Source organism: Meleagris gallopavo, chromosome 6, assembly GCF_905368555.1.
Source record: "Meleagris gallopavo chromosome 6, MGAL_WU_HG_1.1, whole genome shotgun sequence".
NCBI lineage: Eukaryota > Metazoa > Chordata > Aves > Galliformes > Phasianidae > Meleagris > Meleagris gallopavo.
The window spans coordinates 16,008,563-16,027,698 of NC_139409.1; the positions used below are offsets into that span (position 1 = coordinate 16,008,563).

The window sequence follows — 19,136 nt, forward strand, 5'->3', positions numbered from 1 at the left end:
TAAATGGGAGATATAGATCCTATGTCATCATTTTAACCCTTGATTTTAATCCTCCTTTTAATTAGTAGGTGGGTGAGCCCTGTTTAAACTGCTCGTATATCCCCACATGGTGGCCCTGGCAGTCAGTACCCAATCCATCTGTCTGTGCAGGAACACAAGCAGCTCTGTGTGTGAGACAGACTGGGAGAAACAGAAGTACGGAACCAAAAAGGTGGAGGCAAAAATTCCCTGCAAGGAACCAAATCCAAGTAATTAACTGCGACACTGCAGTTACAAAATAGAAGCTATTTTTATTTAAGCACTAAGAGTGACTGCTATCTAATGAACAACAGAGAATTAAACTGGAGAACAAAGGGGAAAAAAGTAGGAAGAGACATATTCATATCAGGTATGAGATAAAGTCTTTATGAAGACAGACTACTCCTAGGTACACTTTGAAGACAAATGTTTACCAAGAGATGACAACCTTGCTACTGGGGGAACGCAACGTTTTGAGGTAAGAATTTTTCTTTATTGAAAATTAATCAAATTAATGAGATTTAAAGGCAGCAACAATGAGGGGAAAAAAAAATTTTTTTTTTTTTTTTTTTTTTTAAGACAGACTGCTTTTGGGGGAAAAAAAGGAGGGGGGGTATCTTTTGATTGAGAAAATAAAATAGCGTGGGGTTTTCTAACAGAGAACCCTTGAGTGGAAATCTGTTAAAAGGGATGATCCCACTTCTTAGACACAAGACTGCTGTTGTGTGGTTTCTTTTGGCTCTAATTGTACAGAAGAGGCAGCCACAGAAGTATGCGACTCGCTGGCCAGCACTGAGCGCTGCTCCACCACACGACGGAGTGCAGAAAAAGGCTGCAGCCAATTTCTGACCTCATCCTGCTGCTGGGGGCTCATTAGGGGATGTGGGGTGAGGAAGGAGCAGGTTGTGGGTGTGAAGTGGGGGACAGAAGGCATCCCCCTCACTTCTTGGAGCCCCCAGGAGGAACTCTCAGAGAATTCCTCTGGTGGTAGGGCCTGATCCAGCACGACCTTCGGTGACGCAACAGCAGCTCTGGCTTAAAGTCCACCTGTCCTCACATCAGGAGCTGCTGCCCCTTTTCTTCTCAAGAGCTTTCATTAGGTCAGACATGAAATCTGCTTGCCTGCCTCCACCCCCAATCTGAGGCGACCCAGCTGCTCTCGGCTCTCCATCTTGTGCCACGTTCCCTTGCCTTTTTGGAGGGAGCGGCACAGGTTTCTTTGTCAGAGGTGGAGGCTTATTGGAGACGGGTGGAGGCGGAGGGGGTGGCAGCAGGTCTGCATTGCTGCTGCTGATGGATGGGGGTGGCGGCGGAGGCACAAAATCGGGAGGAGGTTCACAGAGGTCAGCTGGTGCTGGCGGTGGTGGCAAATCGAGCATCAGGGAAGGCGGTGGTGCCGGAAAGCTTTCTGGATCTGTTAGGAAAATACCGCTGTCTCGTTTCACTTTGGAGGGTAGGACCGGTGAAGCGCTCACAGCAGACGACCGCCGTTCAGGTGGAGGAGGAGGCTGCAGCGAGTTCCTCTTATTCAACTGTTTCTGCCTCAGCGCTGGTGGTGCCAGGCCGGCTGCACTGATGTCATTTGCCTTAAGCAGAAGGAATAAAAGAACAAAGTCAGTGCGCACGTAAACTAATGGCACTGCCCAAGAATGGTGAAAAGATGGAAGAGTGCAGTGCACAGACAGTGAAAGGAGGCAGGGCACATTTTGCCTGAAAAATGCAAATCGTATTTTGTTCCCCCTTCTGTAGTTGCCCACAGAGCTCTGGCAGTGGAAATCTCCATGTTTAGAGTACTCACTGTGTTTCTTTGAATGCTGTTCTTAGAAAATGAGTGCTTTTAACTTTTGAAAGAAATGCAGTTAGTGAGACATATAAAAATACTTTCTCAATGTTCCCCATGGCTGTTTCTTCTCTGAGAACATGTAAACCTTGAAGAAAATTCTGTGGTATTTTTTTTACATCTGGGGGAATACCAAACAAGATTTGAGGACACAAAAAGCAGATTCAGCTTTATTTCTTGTCACCACTGGATTACCATTTCCTGTTCTAACTGTGACTGCGGAGTCCCTGGATAAAGCTAAAATCATGAAGTCACCTCTCTGTGCCAAACTCATTGCACACAGCAGAGGTGGAAAGGGAGGAAGGTGGACATACCTGGTATTTCAAAGCTCCCATGTCCAGATTCACAGTGCCCATCACTGCGAACACGGAGTGACATGCACCCACCTGCAGAGTACTGCACCTCTGCGCAGGAGGAGAGTGTTGCAGAGTGCTTGTGAAAGCTGCCTGCATCAGCTGAATGGCAGCACAGCCTTCAGGCGTGAAGCCTACAGCACCCGGTATTCCCAGGAGGTCTCCCATCAAGTACTAACCAGGCCCGACCCTGCTTAGCTTCCGAGATCAGATGAGATCAGGCGTTGCCAGGGTGGGATGGCCATAGACAAACATGTAAACCTGGGGAGAAGTGTGCTTCCCTGGAAACATAAGCTTTTCACTACATTCATAGAATCACAGAATTGTTTGAGTTGGAAGGGACTCCTAAAGGTCATTTAGCCCTGCTCCCCTGCATGAGCAGGGACATCTACACCTGATCAGGTGCTCCCAGCCTGGTCCAACCTGACTTTGAGTGCCTCCAGAGATGGGGCACCCATCACCTCTCTGGGCATCCTGTGCCTTATCACTCTTACTGTGAAAAGCTTACTTATATACTCTCAGTTTGAAACCATTTCTTGTCCTATCACAGCAGACCTTGCTAAAGAGTCTGTCTCCTTTTTTACAGCCCTCTGTAGATACTGACAGGCAGCTATCAGCTCTCCCTGGAGCCTTCTCTTCTCCAGGCTGCACAGCCCCAGCTCTCTCAGCTTGTTCTCATAGGAGAGTTGTTCCATCCCTCTGGATGCACTCCAACAGGTTTATATCTCTCCTGTACTGAGGACTGCACATCTGGACACAGTACTTCAGATGAGCCTCACCAGCACAGATCACCTCCCTCACCCTGCTGGCTTCTTTTGATGCAACCCAGGATACAGCTGGTTTTCTGGGCTGCAAGGGCACACTGCTGGCTCATGTCCTGTTTGCCATCCATCCCAGATCCTTTTCAGCAGAGCTGTGCTCCATCCTTATCTCCCCCTGCTTGTACTGATAGTGGGGGTTGCCATGACCCAGGTGCAACACCTTGCAGTTGGATATGCTGAACCTCATGATCTTCTCTGGGGCACACTGCTCAAGCCATTCACTTCTAGTTATGTTGATTTACTAGTTTAAATCCAGCAAGCTTAGAGCTCCAGCTCCAGCTCAGTTTACCCTTAAAGACTTCAAATGAACCCTCTGATCCCAGGCTTATAGAAGCTACAAGCTTTTGCTAGAGAAAAGCACTCTACAGCCCAGCAGTTAGCAGACCAAATTTTGGCATTAACCATACATAACACGCTTGCCTTCTCTTGCTCTCACTCCTTCCTTAAAAAGAAGGAAGTAAACAAGACACTGAGGAGGAGGGAACCACTGGCTGAGTTCTGAGAACACGATCTATTCCAGAGGAAGTAAGGTTCAGAGCAGAGAAACGGATCTTTTGAAAGGAGGAAGTCAGACAGAAAGAAGAAGTATATGACACACAATGGAGGAGGCAAAAATTCTAGGAATTAAGTTCCACACGTCCTATGCACTTAATGCATGGTGTAAGGATACCACTGATAGCTTTCCATCAAACAAATGGCATTTTTCTGTAGGATACATATATGCTTTTGAAATTCTCATACTCTCTTCTGCTGATATTTTTTACAGACAGAAATGGAGCAAGCATGCAAAATCTGGAACTTAACAAAGGAATGTCTTAGGGTTTGCTGAAAACATGTTTTCCCTTACTTCTTCACACTTCAGCTTTTTTTTTTTTTTAACATGCACAACCTCAGCTGTGCAGACTCCTTGAGGCCATCCTAGTAGGCACACTCCTATTCCTGTTGTATGAACTCACAGCTTTGTTCTGCAGAATGAAAGTGGCAGATGGCTGTCCCTTCACTTCCAGCTGATGGCTCCTTGGCTTTTGATCAAAGGGCACTGTTTGCAGGGTGTAAAGCACAAGGAGGAGCCAGCTGCTCTGCTCAAAATCAAATCCTTGTCACAACTGCACACAGGTACTTTGAGAAAGGAAGACAGTGGGTTGAGAAAACCAGACTTGGAGAACTGGTTCATAGGTGACATGCAGGTAGTGCACTGCTCATAACTGCTCACCTGAGCCTCTGGTGGATCCACTTTCTTCTGAGTCTCTGCAACTTCTGCACTGGAGGGAAGAACGACCCGGGGAATCTGTCCATTTGCATGAACAGCTCCTGTGACAAAAAAGAGGAGAGAGGGGAAAGGTTACGTTGCTGTGGTACTGCCCACATCAGTGGATAACAAACTAAGAGAAAGGTTATTAAAAAGTCTTTACAACTTCCACAAAGGAACCACTCATTACAGGTTTTAAGTGATTCAGTAAAATCCATGAGGATGCCTCTTCTACTTCAAGCTTGTTTTGCAACTTTTCATACTCAATTCATTTCCTAAGGAAAATAAACATGACAAATATTAGCTTTACCTGTCCACACATCTCCATGATTGTAGCTGATAAACCTATAGGAAAAACAAGTGGAGGAACTATGGAGACATATGGCAGAAATTACCACGGTGCATAACTACAAATGGAGATCCTTTCCTTTTGACTACTGTGAATGGTGATTTCAGATGAGGATAGCCTGGGCTGACACAGGAGTACAGCAGGGGAACTGGCTGTGGAAGAGGAGCTACACAGAAATCAAACAGGCATAGCTAAAGCCACTCTCCAGCCTTCAGCTGTTTAAATATCTATATTTCAGAAGAGCATTTTGAAATCTGTGGTGCGTGCTATACTATTAACTACGTTTTTGCTTTTTATCACGTTTTTCCCTTTAGATTAGAGACTAAAAGTGCCATCATTTCCTATCAGTTAGAGTTATGACTGCTGAAGAGTTGAAGTATTACAGATGGGCTGATCTATTATCTTTCCTAAATGAGCTAACAGGCCTGAACCTTTCGTCCCATCTGGAATCATGGAAGATTTGTGAACCTCACTGAATTCTCAGATTAACAAAATTCTGGAAGATTGCTAAGATAAAGCTCTGCAAAACTTTTGCATACCATTAATGTGTTTGTAAAGGATATATACAAATGGCTTAGTGCTAGTGCTGTCAGATGGTGTAACTGAATGTGAAAAAATATAAAAATTGTGGTTTTAATTAAGAAAGAAATTCCCCAGCCTCTGTATAGTCTGATGAGGATTAAATAAACTCTCAATATGGAAGCCGAACATATCAAAGTAGTAGATGGTTTTTGGTGTCTAAATATGCACATTTGCAAATCTTAATGACTGCTTTAACTCCATTATAATTTACAGTTCTGAGGTCCAGTAAAGTTCCACTCTTGTGATTTCTGGATAAAAATGAACCCTTAACTATCTGCAGTATAAGTACAAACAGTTTTAATCTTATCATGTAATTTTCTGACTAGCAAAGAGGTTCCATGATTATGATAGGAAATACAATAAATTATTTTTATTGCCATGCTTGCAAACCACACAATTGACAAAGAAGTAATACAAACTCTGCATTGTATTCAATTTACTAGGGTTATATTGGCTTCAGGGGATAACAGGTCTGAGGTCCTTGGGTTTCATGCCTGTGCCTACATGCCATCCAGCACATTTAATCCTAAGTACCATTTAGATCTTTCCAACTACAGTCTCTGTTTGCTGAATGACTGGCAGGGAAGTTGAATAGTGAGGTGAAATCAATCTTGTGTCTGTAAGTGCTCAGCAGAAAGAGATGCTCATCCCTGGATTCAGTGGGCAGGCTCTGAAACAGAGCGAGTTATCATCACTCTGCAGTTCTTCTGTTGCCCATAGCAGAGCAGGAGGTTGGGTTCCATACTGCTCAAAGACACTTCTGCCTTCAGTGATACTGTAATTTAACTCAAGTGAAACGAGGCAAATAGAGCTCCACTCAAGACACTGCAAGGTGTAGTGTCTTACCTGGCAAACACAGTACACTAGAAAACTCCATTTCTTAAACACGAGCCAACAACTGCTCACAGTCAGACAGTTAAGGTTATAACATGATAGTTGGGAATCAGGTTTCATAAAAAAGCAGTAATGACAACTGTAAGACAGCAAGAATCATACTTACTTGCCTCCATTAGAATGTTAATGATCCTTCAGAGACATTTTCACAGAGACAACATACATGGCTAAGATCTTTCCAGGCTACTTAACTACCTAATGGGATCCACTAGCTGAGATTAGCAGTATATTTTATGATCACACACCATTTTCCTGGATTCTAGTCAAGATCTCAATTTATACAGATACACATGAACAATATTAGACCTTGATCCTGTCCCTGTCCAGCACAGACCACAGCACCAGCACGAAGCTCCTCTGGCTGGCCGCCTTTCTTCTGTCATCAACACCAGAACACAATGTGCTCCAAGACTCTGTCCTATCCATCTTCACTGCAACACCCATGCATGGCTAACAGTCTGTTACTAACTCTTTCTACCACAAGTAGGCATTTATTACCATGATTCGACTCCATAGCAAACATGGACTGCTTCCATGTACTGAGAAAAGGCAAACTAAGCTCTTTGAGAGGTGTTCACAGGATTTTGAGCTGTAGCAGCACACATTAGATGCCAGATAACTAGTGGCGTAAGTAGTGGCCAACACTGATTCTGACTTTTACTGTCTTTATGGACGCATGTATTCCACCAGCACATCCTTCCAAAAAAGCGATCATTAAAACATTAATGCAAGGTACAGCTAGTATCATGCACTGTTTCATCTGTACAATAATACAATGGGTAACAGTAAACCGATGAAGCTACTAGAAAAGTAAAGGTAGAGAATAACACAGTGCTTTCCTCCTTTGTCTCCTCTTCCTGACACCCACTCTGCTATCAGGCAAATGAGCAAAAGGCTAAGAAAAATAAGGGTCCACCCTGACAGTCCCTTTCTGAAATGACAGTTCTCAGAACAGCCCTCTCACACCTTTTACTCACTGAAGGAAGAGCTGCAAAAAGAAAAATAGCTTATTAAATTGTACAGATTTAAATTGACCTTTACTGGGCTGTCTGTATTCTTCCAATTGTAATTTCAAAATGAGGGCTCTGCAGTTAGCTGGTTATAGGTCAGAGCTACACTGGGCTGTCTAGAACTAGGTATTATTTTGCTGAATCTATGGATAATTTTCTGAACAAAGATTATGTGCAATGCTGATAATTAAGAGAGCAGTAAATGCGATTTCCACTGCTTGAAAGCACTGGTACCTGCTGATAAGGATCCTGTGGGGGCAGCTGGTTCCACCGTCCCTTGATTTGTCCACCGAGAAGACAAGCCAGCTTTCTTCACTGCACATTTGTAATTATCATACAATGTCTTGCCATACTGCAAAACAATCACAACAATACAAAAAGCATGGCATTAGGCCTGAAATAAGTCAACCATTCATTTTGCTTTTTGACAGCTTTTCTAACTCTACTACCTCCTTGCCCAGTTTTGCTAAAAAGCAGCTTTCAGTAAGTGGTGCCCCTATTTCTGTACAGGACCATGTGGAAAGCATCTCCCTAACATCACAATAAAACAGGAATCCCCATCACTATGATCAAATGCAGTCATACTGATATCATTCTCACTTTTTTTTTGCATTTCACTATCTGTAAACATCTTGAAATTTGGCTTTAAATCCAACCACGCTCAATAGATTATCTCTTTCCAGTGCTTTTCAAGTGTTACATTTCCAGACTGGAGACTTGGAGTGCTGAATCGTGGATCAAAGTCTGTGCTGTGTAACACAAAATAATTTTATGTCCATCCCACATTGTTAAATGTCACCCAGCAGCAGAACTGGCAGCAAACACTACACAATCCAAAACAGCAGGTCTGTATATTCAGATATGGCCACTAACTGGGCTATGTATAAATCCATCTTCCTTAATGTTTTGTGCAAAACAAAACTGGCTGTGGATTAGGATCTTTAAGAAGAGAGGGGGGGGCATCAATCTGGGTAGAAGTGTCTGAAATACGTCACAGCTGGACTAAACAGAATTTGCACAACTTGATCCATGGCGTTATATACCAGATAACTGGAGTGAGTTTTATGAGTAGGAATTTTATAGCTGCAGAATTCACACACAGATAACTGGGATACAGGAATATTCAGCAAAGCCATGCTGGTAATGCCTTTCTGCTCTTTCTTTTTATGGTATGATCAGCACGAACATACACATCCACTCTTGTCACAGTATCTCCAATTGAGATGATAACAGTCAGTAACCTGAGCACATAGCATTTCACAGAAAATATATTTAAGTAAATATACTTTTAATCTCACCTTGGCAATTCTTATTCCTGTTACCCACTGATGCAGGGTGGCTCGATCATCACAGCATAAGTATTTGATATATTGTGATTCCTTTTGAATCTGGGGATGCTGTAAGATATCAGTTCACAAAATGATACAAATGCAAACATCAAGTCACAACACAAACCACACAGTGACCTCACTGAAAATGCTCCCTGTAGGCATCCTGTTAACACGAAGATTACTTGAAAAAAAACAATGCAGCAGCAAAAAGAGCAAGTAAGAAAATATGAAAAAGATGGTGATCATGAACTATACATGAATTACCACTGGCAACATTTGACTGAAAGAACTTTCATGTACTGTAACACAAATATAAGGGCTACAGAAATCTAATAGTGATGTAGAGTTCTACGTAGTCAAGAAGCGTCATGGTTCAAGGTCTAGTCCTCAATGTACAAACACCAGAACAAAGTATGTTTTCCATTGCTGTTTGTCATACATAAAGCATCCAGACAGAAAGCTGAACATAATTAGATCTCAAAGAGTATGTTAAATGTGCATAAGCACAACCTCTCAGCGGAAACAGATCTTTCCTTCTAATTCACTACCCTACTTTGGGCCTAAACAGAGCTTCCTATGCATTTTTATTCTGCTTTACTCTCTGTTTGCTGATAGTTTTGTCAAAATGCCACATGCTCTAGGCAGAAGATTATTCAAAATGCAACACTATCAGAAGTAACCATTTCCATTTGTTTGTATCAGAAAACTGGACAGTTTTTAAACATAGGTTCTCTTCCCCTTACTGCTCAATATAGCAGTGATATGTTGTGATGAATCGCTGCAACTCAAAGACCCTCAAAATGCCATGCTATTTGCCTGCCTGAGACTGAACATCTTCTCTAGGACTTGGAAGGAATTTGCTTCATCTGCTATAGCAGGGACGGCTGCAGGTCTTCAATAGCATGGATGAGATGTTCTACTGCCATCTCTTGATTGCCATCTCTTGATATATAAGGAAAATAAAGAAATAAGAGGTTTCCTTATCCCTCCTTCGTGCGTTCATTTCTATTTATATTGCCATAAATTGTAAGCACACAGATAGTGAAATCTTGCAAATATACAAAACTGCAGCAAAGTATGCTCTGAGGATTCACTGGTCAAATCACTCAAAACACTCAATACGTCCCTTCCACCCAGTGGCCAGGACTTGTCACACACACATTAAACCCCAGATGGGAGCAGAGCTTCTAGCTCCATGGGACTGGCACAGCACAGGCAGCGCAGCTACCAGCTCAGGCTGGCAAGGTGCTGGAGTGGCACAGAGGGAGCAGAAACATATCCACTCACAGATGTCTGCTGGTGGCTGGGCTGGCTTCAGGGCTGATGCCAAACCCTGGCCGTGGCTGGGTGGCACCAGGGTTCAAAAGCAGAGCTGAACGCAGAGGTCTTGCTCCTTAGCCACATGACCCTGCTCCTGCCTCAGCAATGCAGACAAGCATTCCCTTCCTTGTGCTGAACCAACCCTGACATGACTCAAAAAAGGAACTGATCTGGGTTAATTATAAGCCATCGTACCATGTAATCCAGCAGTATGCAGTATGGCCTCAAATGCAGTGTGAGGACATGGGAAGCTGTGGTACATGCCCACAGAGCTGTGCAGGACAGCATTGCTGCCAAAGCCCTGTGTCATCACTGCATGGAGCAAGAGAGAATACATCAGGGAGGTAAGTGAAGAAGGTAAAACAAAGAGATACTACTGTCAAGAGGATTGGCAGTAACAGATGTGCCCTAAGGAACAATCACAAAAAGATAACTGTATGCAGGCACTTCTCTGTGCAGCACTAGACATCCCATGGAGGCAGGTTACATTACCACCAACAGAGAAACAGGGGATTCCAACAAAACACTGCAATCCTGGATAAATTCAACTGCTCCAGCACCTTTTAAACAGTACTCAGCAATTTTGCTCCAGTGTGCAAGGTCCTACTGAGTCCAGTAGATGGCACCCAAAGCTTTCAAATTTGAGAAGACAAAGATTTATTTTCCATTTTCCTGACAGTTAAGTCCAATGGGTCTATGTAACTCCTGACATTTTCAAACACCATACATATCACCAACAGGCTTTTACTAAAAGAAAAAAAAAAATAGACACCTACACTTCAGCATTCAAAAACATTTAGAAGAAAGTGCACACTATATACACACGGCAGAGGAGGATATGGCATAGGGCAAGCCAGGTCAAAGTGCTGCTTAGACCTGCCACAGGATCTGCAGCTGAGGAGCTCTGAAGGGCTGCAGTAAACCTCTCCTCTGGGCACCCTGCCTAAACCCAATTCACAACAACACCCACAGTGTTAGATTAAAGGTCTGTGAACCCACTATCCTGGCTTTGACGGCAGCCACAAATGGATGCTGAGGGAAGAGGAAGAGCAAGACAAGCGCATTCTCCAGACTATCCTTAGCTGCAAGTATTTTCACAGCACAAGGTTTTCTGAGCAGAAATGTGGCTTCCTTATATTTAGATTATTCAAGAGATCTCCCCTCCAGGTACTTCTTCAGCTTCTTCTCAAGCTCAGGTGGAATTCTGGCATCCGCAACACCTTTCAGCAATAATTTTCCCAGATCTGCTGCATACCAGATGAAAAACCTTCTCCTTTTGGTCTGAATCTTAATGCAATTAGCTTCATTTATTGTTCATGCTTTGGAAGAGACACCGAATAGCTGACCCCTAGCCACACTTCTCTGTGCCACTTCTGAGCACAGAGATGTACACCGTGCTGCTAGCAAGTCATCTGTTCTCCAGTCTGCAGACTGCTAACCTACATGGTGCTCATTCTTCAGGTCAGGCATTCCCTACCTTTGCTCAAATTCTTGTTGAATTTAGAGGCCCAGAACTGCACAGATGAGGGAAAACTATGGGATGGCAATGTGCTCTGTTTATCATCTATGCCTCTTCTAACTATTCCTAACATTTATTTTACATACCTAAATGCAACAGAGCACTGAAGTGATGCTTTGGAATGGCACAAGTCAGCACAAAACCAGTAATTTCATAAGTGAAGTTCTGGTTGCTTTGGTCTTTGTCTCCATACACATCTCTGCACATGCTAGTCTATATTATTTAAACTATGTTATTGAAGCTGTATTATTTAACCTCAGTCCCATACGGTCCTTCTGGAATTCTTTGGTCTGCCCTTTCCTTGACGCTCAGAGTAATGTAACACTATCAGCAAACTTCCTCACCTCACTACTTCCTGAGTCTATGAACATTTTGGGACTGTGGGATTATCGCTGCCTTGAGAAGCTGAGAAAGAACTGTCAGTGGACAAAACTAACAAGTCTGGCACTAGACAACATGAGAGCTACTTACTTCCTACCTTATCCTTTTACTAGCTATTACCTCCACTGTACAATCCATCTTAACTACTGACATCTACTATGGGGCTTATTCCAAATTACCCCAGTCAGCTCCTTGAATAAATTACTTCAATCAGCAACTGTGATTAAATGCAGTCCCAAGTACATGCTGGTATTCAGGGTCCAAACTAGCAAGCTGCTTCACATCCAGCTCTCACAAGGAGGGACAAACACTTCAAAACCTTGCAGACAGTCTGCATCTTAGCTTTGTAAGATTAGCAAAAGGCTGTAAGGGCTCTCACTTTCTCAGAAGAACAGATACATCAACACCAGCTCTTTTTTCACATGTAACTTTACAGATGACATACGAAATGCAACTTTGTAGTGGCCTCATGGCCTGCTGAAGCTGACGGGAAATATCCCCATTCCCTTCCCTGAGTTTCGGATCAGATCTAAGAAGAACTGTTGATTTTGCAGCGCAGAGGCTTCTGTGAGCAAGGCCTGACCGGGGGGATCATAAACAGCAGCACCAAGCTTCATACTGAAAGGTGCCACCTGTAAAAGCTGATTAGAAAGTGCCCCATCTGGAGACACTTGTCTTCCTCCATTTTTTAGCCATAGATAGCAGGCAACTTTGGACTGGAAAGTACAGTGTTTTTTCAGACAACCACAACCACAACAGTATCCTGCTAGCTTGGGCAGAATTGGGTAGTGAAATTCCTCTGGCAGCACAAAATGGCAGATGCCTCTGCTGCTGACACTGACCTTTACAAGCTCAAATCTCAGCTGCAGCATCTGCAGGTCACCACAGTATCTATCAGATAGTACATAAAAAGTACAAATGAGTACACTGCTGTCTCATGGCAATCAACTCAATGAACAAGAATACCTCTAAATGAAAATTTGGTGCGAAGATCCAAATAAACCAGTTTCCTCCTCCTTTCACAGCTCCTGTGTTTCTGGATGGTTGTTTAGTACAGCACACAGAGGTAAGGCGCTCTGGTCACAACATGTGCCTATTGTTGCAAAACTAGTTTCACAGATCCATAATAACCTCCATGTGAGCCTAGCAGAGACCACAGCACTATCAATCATGGCTGAGCCATGTAAGAAATACTGTATTTTCAGACAAAGTAATGCTAAGCTCAGTACACCACAGCTTACATATTTCACACGTAGAGAAAGATGAATTATCTTGTTACACGCTGCATACTGTGTCCTGAAAAGGTCACTAAAATCATCTGACAGCAAAGTGAAAACATCTCTGGAAAGGTTTATCACCTTTGCCTCTGAGACATGCAGCACCACAGGAAATTAGAAAAGACAAATGTTTAAAAAGCAATCATCCCAGAAGTCACAATATGAATGAAATATACACGTAGAAAGGGACTCCAAAATTTCAGCTACAGGAAAAAAATTTGTCTAACAAATAATATGGTGCATAGAAATACAGAGTCACTACAGTACTTTTTTCTCTGTTGATGTCAAAGCTCTTAATAATGATGAATGAATAGCATCTTCAATACTCCATAGCTAGAGAAACAGGCACAGGCAGAGGTCTGGCATGGTTTTCAGAAGTGTTGGATGCTTGTCCAGACACTTAATAAGGACTGAGCACCTCAAATGTCAGGCTGCAAAAAGATGTGCCAGGTTCCTCCCAGGAAAGCAATTGAATGGGTTTGGGACAGAATCTAGTGCTCTCCCCTCACCCACTGTCTCCAAGCATCCACTGCCCAGGGACAAAGAAAGCAGAAGCACTTGAATATAAAAAGCTTATTTCCTGGAGACGTTTTAAAAAATATTTGTGCACAGATTGCATTTTCAGATATAAATTCTTTGCTTTAGGAAAAAAAAGAACATATTGAAAACCTGAAGAAATGGGAACTGAAAAACATGGTTTTTACAGTTATATCCAAAAGCAAATGACTAAAAGTGGTCAGGTCATGTGTGGATGAAATCAGAGATTGTCCCAATAAAATATTCTTTTTTGTTTCACCTTCCAACACTGAAGATGAAAAGTAAACTGAAGTTACTCAGGCATCTCATTGGATTTTTTGACCCAAAATATATGGATCATTGCTTTGATCATTGCTTAGTCTTTGAGGCAGAAACAGCAGCCAGAAGCATAAAAACAGTGACCAGTTTTGGATCAAAAGCCTTGGTGTTAGGCCAGATCTTCTCCAAACACTCCATGTTTTTTAGTATCTTCTTTTCTGACAATGAACTTGTGCTACCTTAACTTCTCAGCAAGGCTGAGTTGTTCCTAACTCAAATGATTGCAAGCAGAATTAATACTCAGCACCTTTCATAAACCACTCCAGAGTGCTTCAAATTTGCTGTCTGCTGTTAAATGTGGCCTAATTCTGATGCTATGCACTAAACCTGCACTAAGATGAACAGATTTAAATTAGCTTTTGAAGACCTATGGGAACTGTATCAATAAAACAGTAACTGCTCTGCTATAAGGAAACTACTCTTCTGACCTTCATCTCTAATGACTGAGGCAATATTTTTAGTTCATTAAAAATATGTCTAATAGCCCTGTAACCAAAGTATTGCTTTAAACAGCAAATCACATTTTCAAAATATATTATAAACCCTTCTTCCAATCCTTTCCCCAATCTCATTCTTGCTGCTATTTTTGCTTTTGTCTTACAGAACTGTTCACATGTACAAGGACTGGAAATCTGCACATCTGAAAGTGTTCTGTAATAAACATTTCTGCTTTTCTTTTTAGCTTATCTAACAATTAATTTTACTCTGAAATATCTGAAACATTCACACTCAACGGTTTTGTAATCTTTCACATAAAGAAAAATTTCTGTTGTGTACCCTTGTCTTCCATGCTAGCCATTTGTTCTACACTACTGCCTCAAACACTGAGAATGCTCACCTTCCACCTTCTTAACTGTCATTGTGCTGAATGCATCATGCACGTGACTCGGTCTGCTCTGCAGCTTACAGGGTGCGAGGGAGGAGGGAATCAGCAGCGGAGTGACTAAATTCTAAATTAGCTGCTGGAATGACACCACTGCTGCAAACAGAAGCTATTCCTCTTGAAAATTCACTTCCCAAATCCTGTAAAATATTCATTTTTTAAAAAGTGTAGTCGCTTCCAAATGACACCAGGAAAACTTAGCTGCTTAGACTGCACAGGAAAAATGTACCCAGCTGTGGAAATAGAAGATGATTTGCCTTTGTCTCAGTTTATCCCCAGGAAACCAATTTTTTTTCATCCTAGATTAATTCAGCATTATGCACCATTACCTCCAGATTACTCAAGCATAACCAGCACCAATAAACTATAATTAAATTCACTCTTTGTCACAGGCACATCAGACTGACTAAACCAGCAAATTTGCATATAGATTACCTTGCTATTTGTCTGCTTTGAAAGATTTTTCAATATGGTATGACAAAACCAGCTCCTGGACTGGCGTACACACAGATGCTGCACAAAATAATGCTAGAATTTCTGCTTAGTGCAATGGATGCTGTTAGGAGAAAGATGAACAGACTCCTTCCTTCATGGCAGATTCCCTTGGTTTTGAGGGCTTTCAACTTCAGAATACAAAATCAATCGCAAAAGGTCTTATCTGTTTCCACAGCATCCCCATATAACACAGTAGACAGGGAAAGCAAAGACCTATTGGGAATCCATATTTAAATTTGGCTTTTGTAAATGCAGAGGATACTGTGAGGAACCAAATGGCTCCAACTAGCATGCCTGCTGTGCACAGCATGGGAGATTATTTTTTCTGTGAAGGAGGGAGGTTTCTCTTCCCTCTCTGCTTCTCTCCGGCAGTGTCTAGTGCTCTCTGCGGGGTTGCAGACAGCCGTGTAGAGAATGAGGGAAGCTCAGAAACTCTATTTTTAGTATGCTGAGGGGTTTGTCTTTTGGTTTGTGTTTTCTACGTATCAGTCTTTGAGGGATCAGCGTAGAACAATCCGTACAGACCAAGTAGCTACTGGGAAACATCACAGTTTTTCGAGCTTTGTAGTTGCCCCAACACTTAATTCTTGAAAGCCAAGTCCATTGGAGCCTCCATACCAGGCCATGCTCTCATCCTGAGGACCCAGCCACATATGTTCTGGTTTGCTGCAGAGGAACAGCCAAAGGTGACCCCTCTCTCTGACAGCACTGAGCCAGCTGTGCTTTTCAGTTGCTCCCAGCTGGGCTTTCCACTGCCTTAAAGGAGCTGGTAGGAGGAAATAGCTGCTTTGTTCAGTTGCTGCAGCTGTCTCCTGAGTTCTGAAAAAAAAAACCACCCATATAGGTTCAGCAAAGTGCCCTGTCTTTTGCTGATGGTCAATATGGTGTGCTTTTGAATTGGTTGTGGTGCACCATCATTTTTCCCATCATCTCCTTAGTGTCTTGATAGTTAAGGGATAAGCAAAAAGTTCTGCATTTTAAGTCTGAGGTACAGCTGGCGTAATAGCACAAAACAATAGGCAAGGAATGCTCAGAATTCATCACACTTCTCTGGTTGTAAGAGGAACAACCTACAGAATAGATCTGGAGCCCACAACACATGTATGAGCTAGTTCAAAATACCTTGTCTAGATACAACATCAGAGGCTGCAAAATCTACACTGGCTTCTGTTTTAAGTATCAGAGCAACCTGCCCATGATGTTCATGATCTCCTTGTTGTTACACTAGCATCTGTACCCCACCTGGCATCAGCTAATTAACTCAGATATGAACTACTAAAGTTAAAATTAGACAGCTGGATTAAAAACAAGCTAATGTCTAAACAGGACATAGGGAGCTGCTCATAGGCTCTGTGACAGTGCACATGTTGTGTGTGTTAACTGGGACAGGCACTAAAACCAAAGGCTCACTGTATATATGAGCCCCTCACCCGACTGTTAGCCTACGAGGAAACTAGAGAAAAAGCTCACACCCTGTTTATAAAGATCAAGGTGTGTTCGAAGTATTCAAAGAAACGCCATGGAGACACTGGGGAGAAAGCCCACGTAGTTCAGGGCAGTGTCAGACAATCTGGGAGATCTCATCATTCTAATCAAAACCAATTTACTAGGTTAGTTGTGTTTAACATTATATCCAGTGCTCTTCTTTCCCAGAAACTCTTGATTATACCTGGCACTACAAAAATGACCGGAATGCTGTGCTCATTCTCATAATATCTCTTGAGGACTCTTCCCTCCACAAACACATGTAAATGACAAATGCTGGGAGTTAGTCAAAAGAAATATTCTTTCTTTTCTGCCTGAGAGTATGAAGCAAGATCTATGGAGGCAAGTACAAATGTTACTGGTTTTAGATCAGTTATTTGTTAAAAGGTCTCATTCAGACAGGGGCTAGAGGAAAAGAAGGGATGCTTCCTTCAAGCACAAGGTCATATTCAACACCAGATCTGACAACTTCTCATTTAGTGCCCTCTGAATGGAAGAACAGCATTTTTCCTTCTCTTTAAGTAAGAAAGCAAATAAGCTTAACCAGTAGGGTCAGAAATAAATACAGTAGCTTTACAGCTCAGTGCTCAAATCAGGGAGATTATGTCAGGTTTAAAATTCAGCAGGATCTTCCACCTAGCACAGAAGCAATATACTGCTGAAGTTGCTAGGTCCCTGTATTTCTCCTGCACTACAAAGTAAAAGCTGGGCTCTTTCCTGTAAGTTGGGCAGGTTTTTTTATTAAGTTTGAAATACAGCAGAAGTATTAACTTGGTTGATTACTGCTCACTGCTTTGAGAGTGGTTCCTAAAGAGCTACTCATTATCCTCAGTAAGCAACAATCCTATGTAAAATGCAGTAGTGCGTTGCTATTCAAAAACTTTTTGACTGATAGCTTGCTGAAGCTATTAAAGACTATGGATTAACCTAGTTTCCAAAATGTGAATATCTCCTTTGATTCACAGCCATCCTCAATGAACAGCTAGCATGGGCTGTGGTTGCTGCCCTTCCAATGACTTTCCCCCACTTGTTTTAAAGATAACCTTCTACTGCCAACACAAACAAGCAACTGGAAGAGAACCTCTGCAGACCTCACTGCCCTGAGACACACTCTGGGGAACGGAAGATCTGCAAAGAGATAGCATTGCAACTGTGCCGTGGAGGAATTTCTATCCGGATTAGATTGAGCTGAACGTGCACATTCCTTTAGCATTACCAGGTTAGAAGCAAAACAAAGGCAAATGTTTATCTATTACATCTCTTGCCTATTGCTCACTGCACCAGTATGCCCAAGTATTGGATTCCATACTCAGAACTTCATTCTTGAAATACAACAGGATGAGAAGTATCTCAAGGATGATGGTTTGTTTCCCTTGGACATCTCAGAAGAGGTGTCTCCCAAGCTCCAACAGAAGAGAAGGATACGACAGAACTCATCACAGCTTAAAGTCTTCAAAATGGTATAAAATGAACTTGAATTACAGCACAGAAATATGAAACTCTCCATTTCATCACTCTAAGAGAGCCCCTCCAGGCGGGAGGCTTTCACTTTTGAAAGAACGAGATTTGAAGATACCAAAGCTTGCTTACGCTTCCTTAGCAACTTCAGTCACTGCAAGAGAAGTGCTAGTAGAAGCCAAGTCTGAAACTGATCCAGTCAGGAATCTACCAAACGTTGACATACGGGAATTAAAATGAAGCACAATCAGCATAACATAATGTATTCATCACAAAGCAGAATTGCTTGGATATAATGATCTCATCAATATGATGTTTACTCTAGTATACTGCAAACACATCTAAGAAGCACCAGAGCAAACACTTTTGTAAGTATGTTTCATACATTTACAAGCCTGTTATACAAAAAGCTTGCTAGTGATCTCTCGATCTCGTTCTTCACATTTCACGCTGAGGGTAAGGTGCTAACATCACACATCCAGTTAAGCAAATATTTCAGCCTAGTAACTTACTTTTTGTTTAAGTTCTTATTCATAACATCCCTCTTTTCACAAAAGATGGCAATAAATCCAGAAAGTTTTCTCACCCATTGTGAACAGTTAAACGTATTGCTATGTACACCTCAAAAATCATGCTACTATTCTCATCTGAATAGAAGTGAATAACTATTCTTAAATTAGTCAGATACTCCTTTGACCAGGTATCCGTTTTAGATTGAATCTTGTAACAAAATTATAGATAGATAGGTAGATACAAATACGGTTTCAAAGGTTTTGAAATTCTATTTTCCCTTCCTTTTTAAATCACCTCTTCTTTTCTGTTTTTTTTTTCTTTTTTCCATTAAAAGTTATATTTTTCAGACTACCCCTATTTTACAAAGAAAGACAAAGGATGTTGCTTGTTTCTTTTTCCTCGTGCATTTTATAGAGAACTTAAGTATTAAAACTTTCCAGCACTGTTAATTAGTTATGTGTGCTACGGAAAACAAGTCTGAGTCTATAAACCACTTCTGCTTC

General features: G+C 42.0%; 1 protein-coding gene and 1 non-coding gene across 2 annotated transcripts in view; both read right to left on the bottom strand.

Annotated features, from left to right (window-relative positions):
* Positions 1–270: 270 nt before the first annotated feature.
* The window catches only part of APBB1IP (amyloid beta precursor protein binding family B member 1 interacting protein), a 60,177-nt gene continuing 41,311 nt past the window's right edge, over positions 271–19,136 (bottom strand). Inside the window, exons 11-14 of the mRNA XM_085227208.1 lie at positions 8,415–8,513; positions 7,351–7,468; positions 4,246–4,343; positions 271–1,604 (exon numbers count right to left, since the gene is read on the bottom strand). Coding sequence (XP_085083334.1) covers positions 1,077–1,604; positions 4,246–4,343; positions 7,351–7,468; positions 8,415–8,513 — 843 coding nt within the window. The 3' untranslated portion in view covers positions 271–1,076. The remainder of the gene's footprint in view (positions 1,605–4,245; positions 4,344–7,350; positions 7,469–8,414; positions 8,514–19,136) is intronic.
* On the bottom strand, positions 2,343–2,460 carry LOC116216783 (5S ribosomal RNA). Its single transcript, XR_004160235.2, has one exon. It is a non-coding gene; the product is annotated as a 5S ribosomal RNA (ribosomal RNA).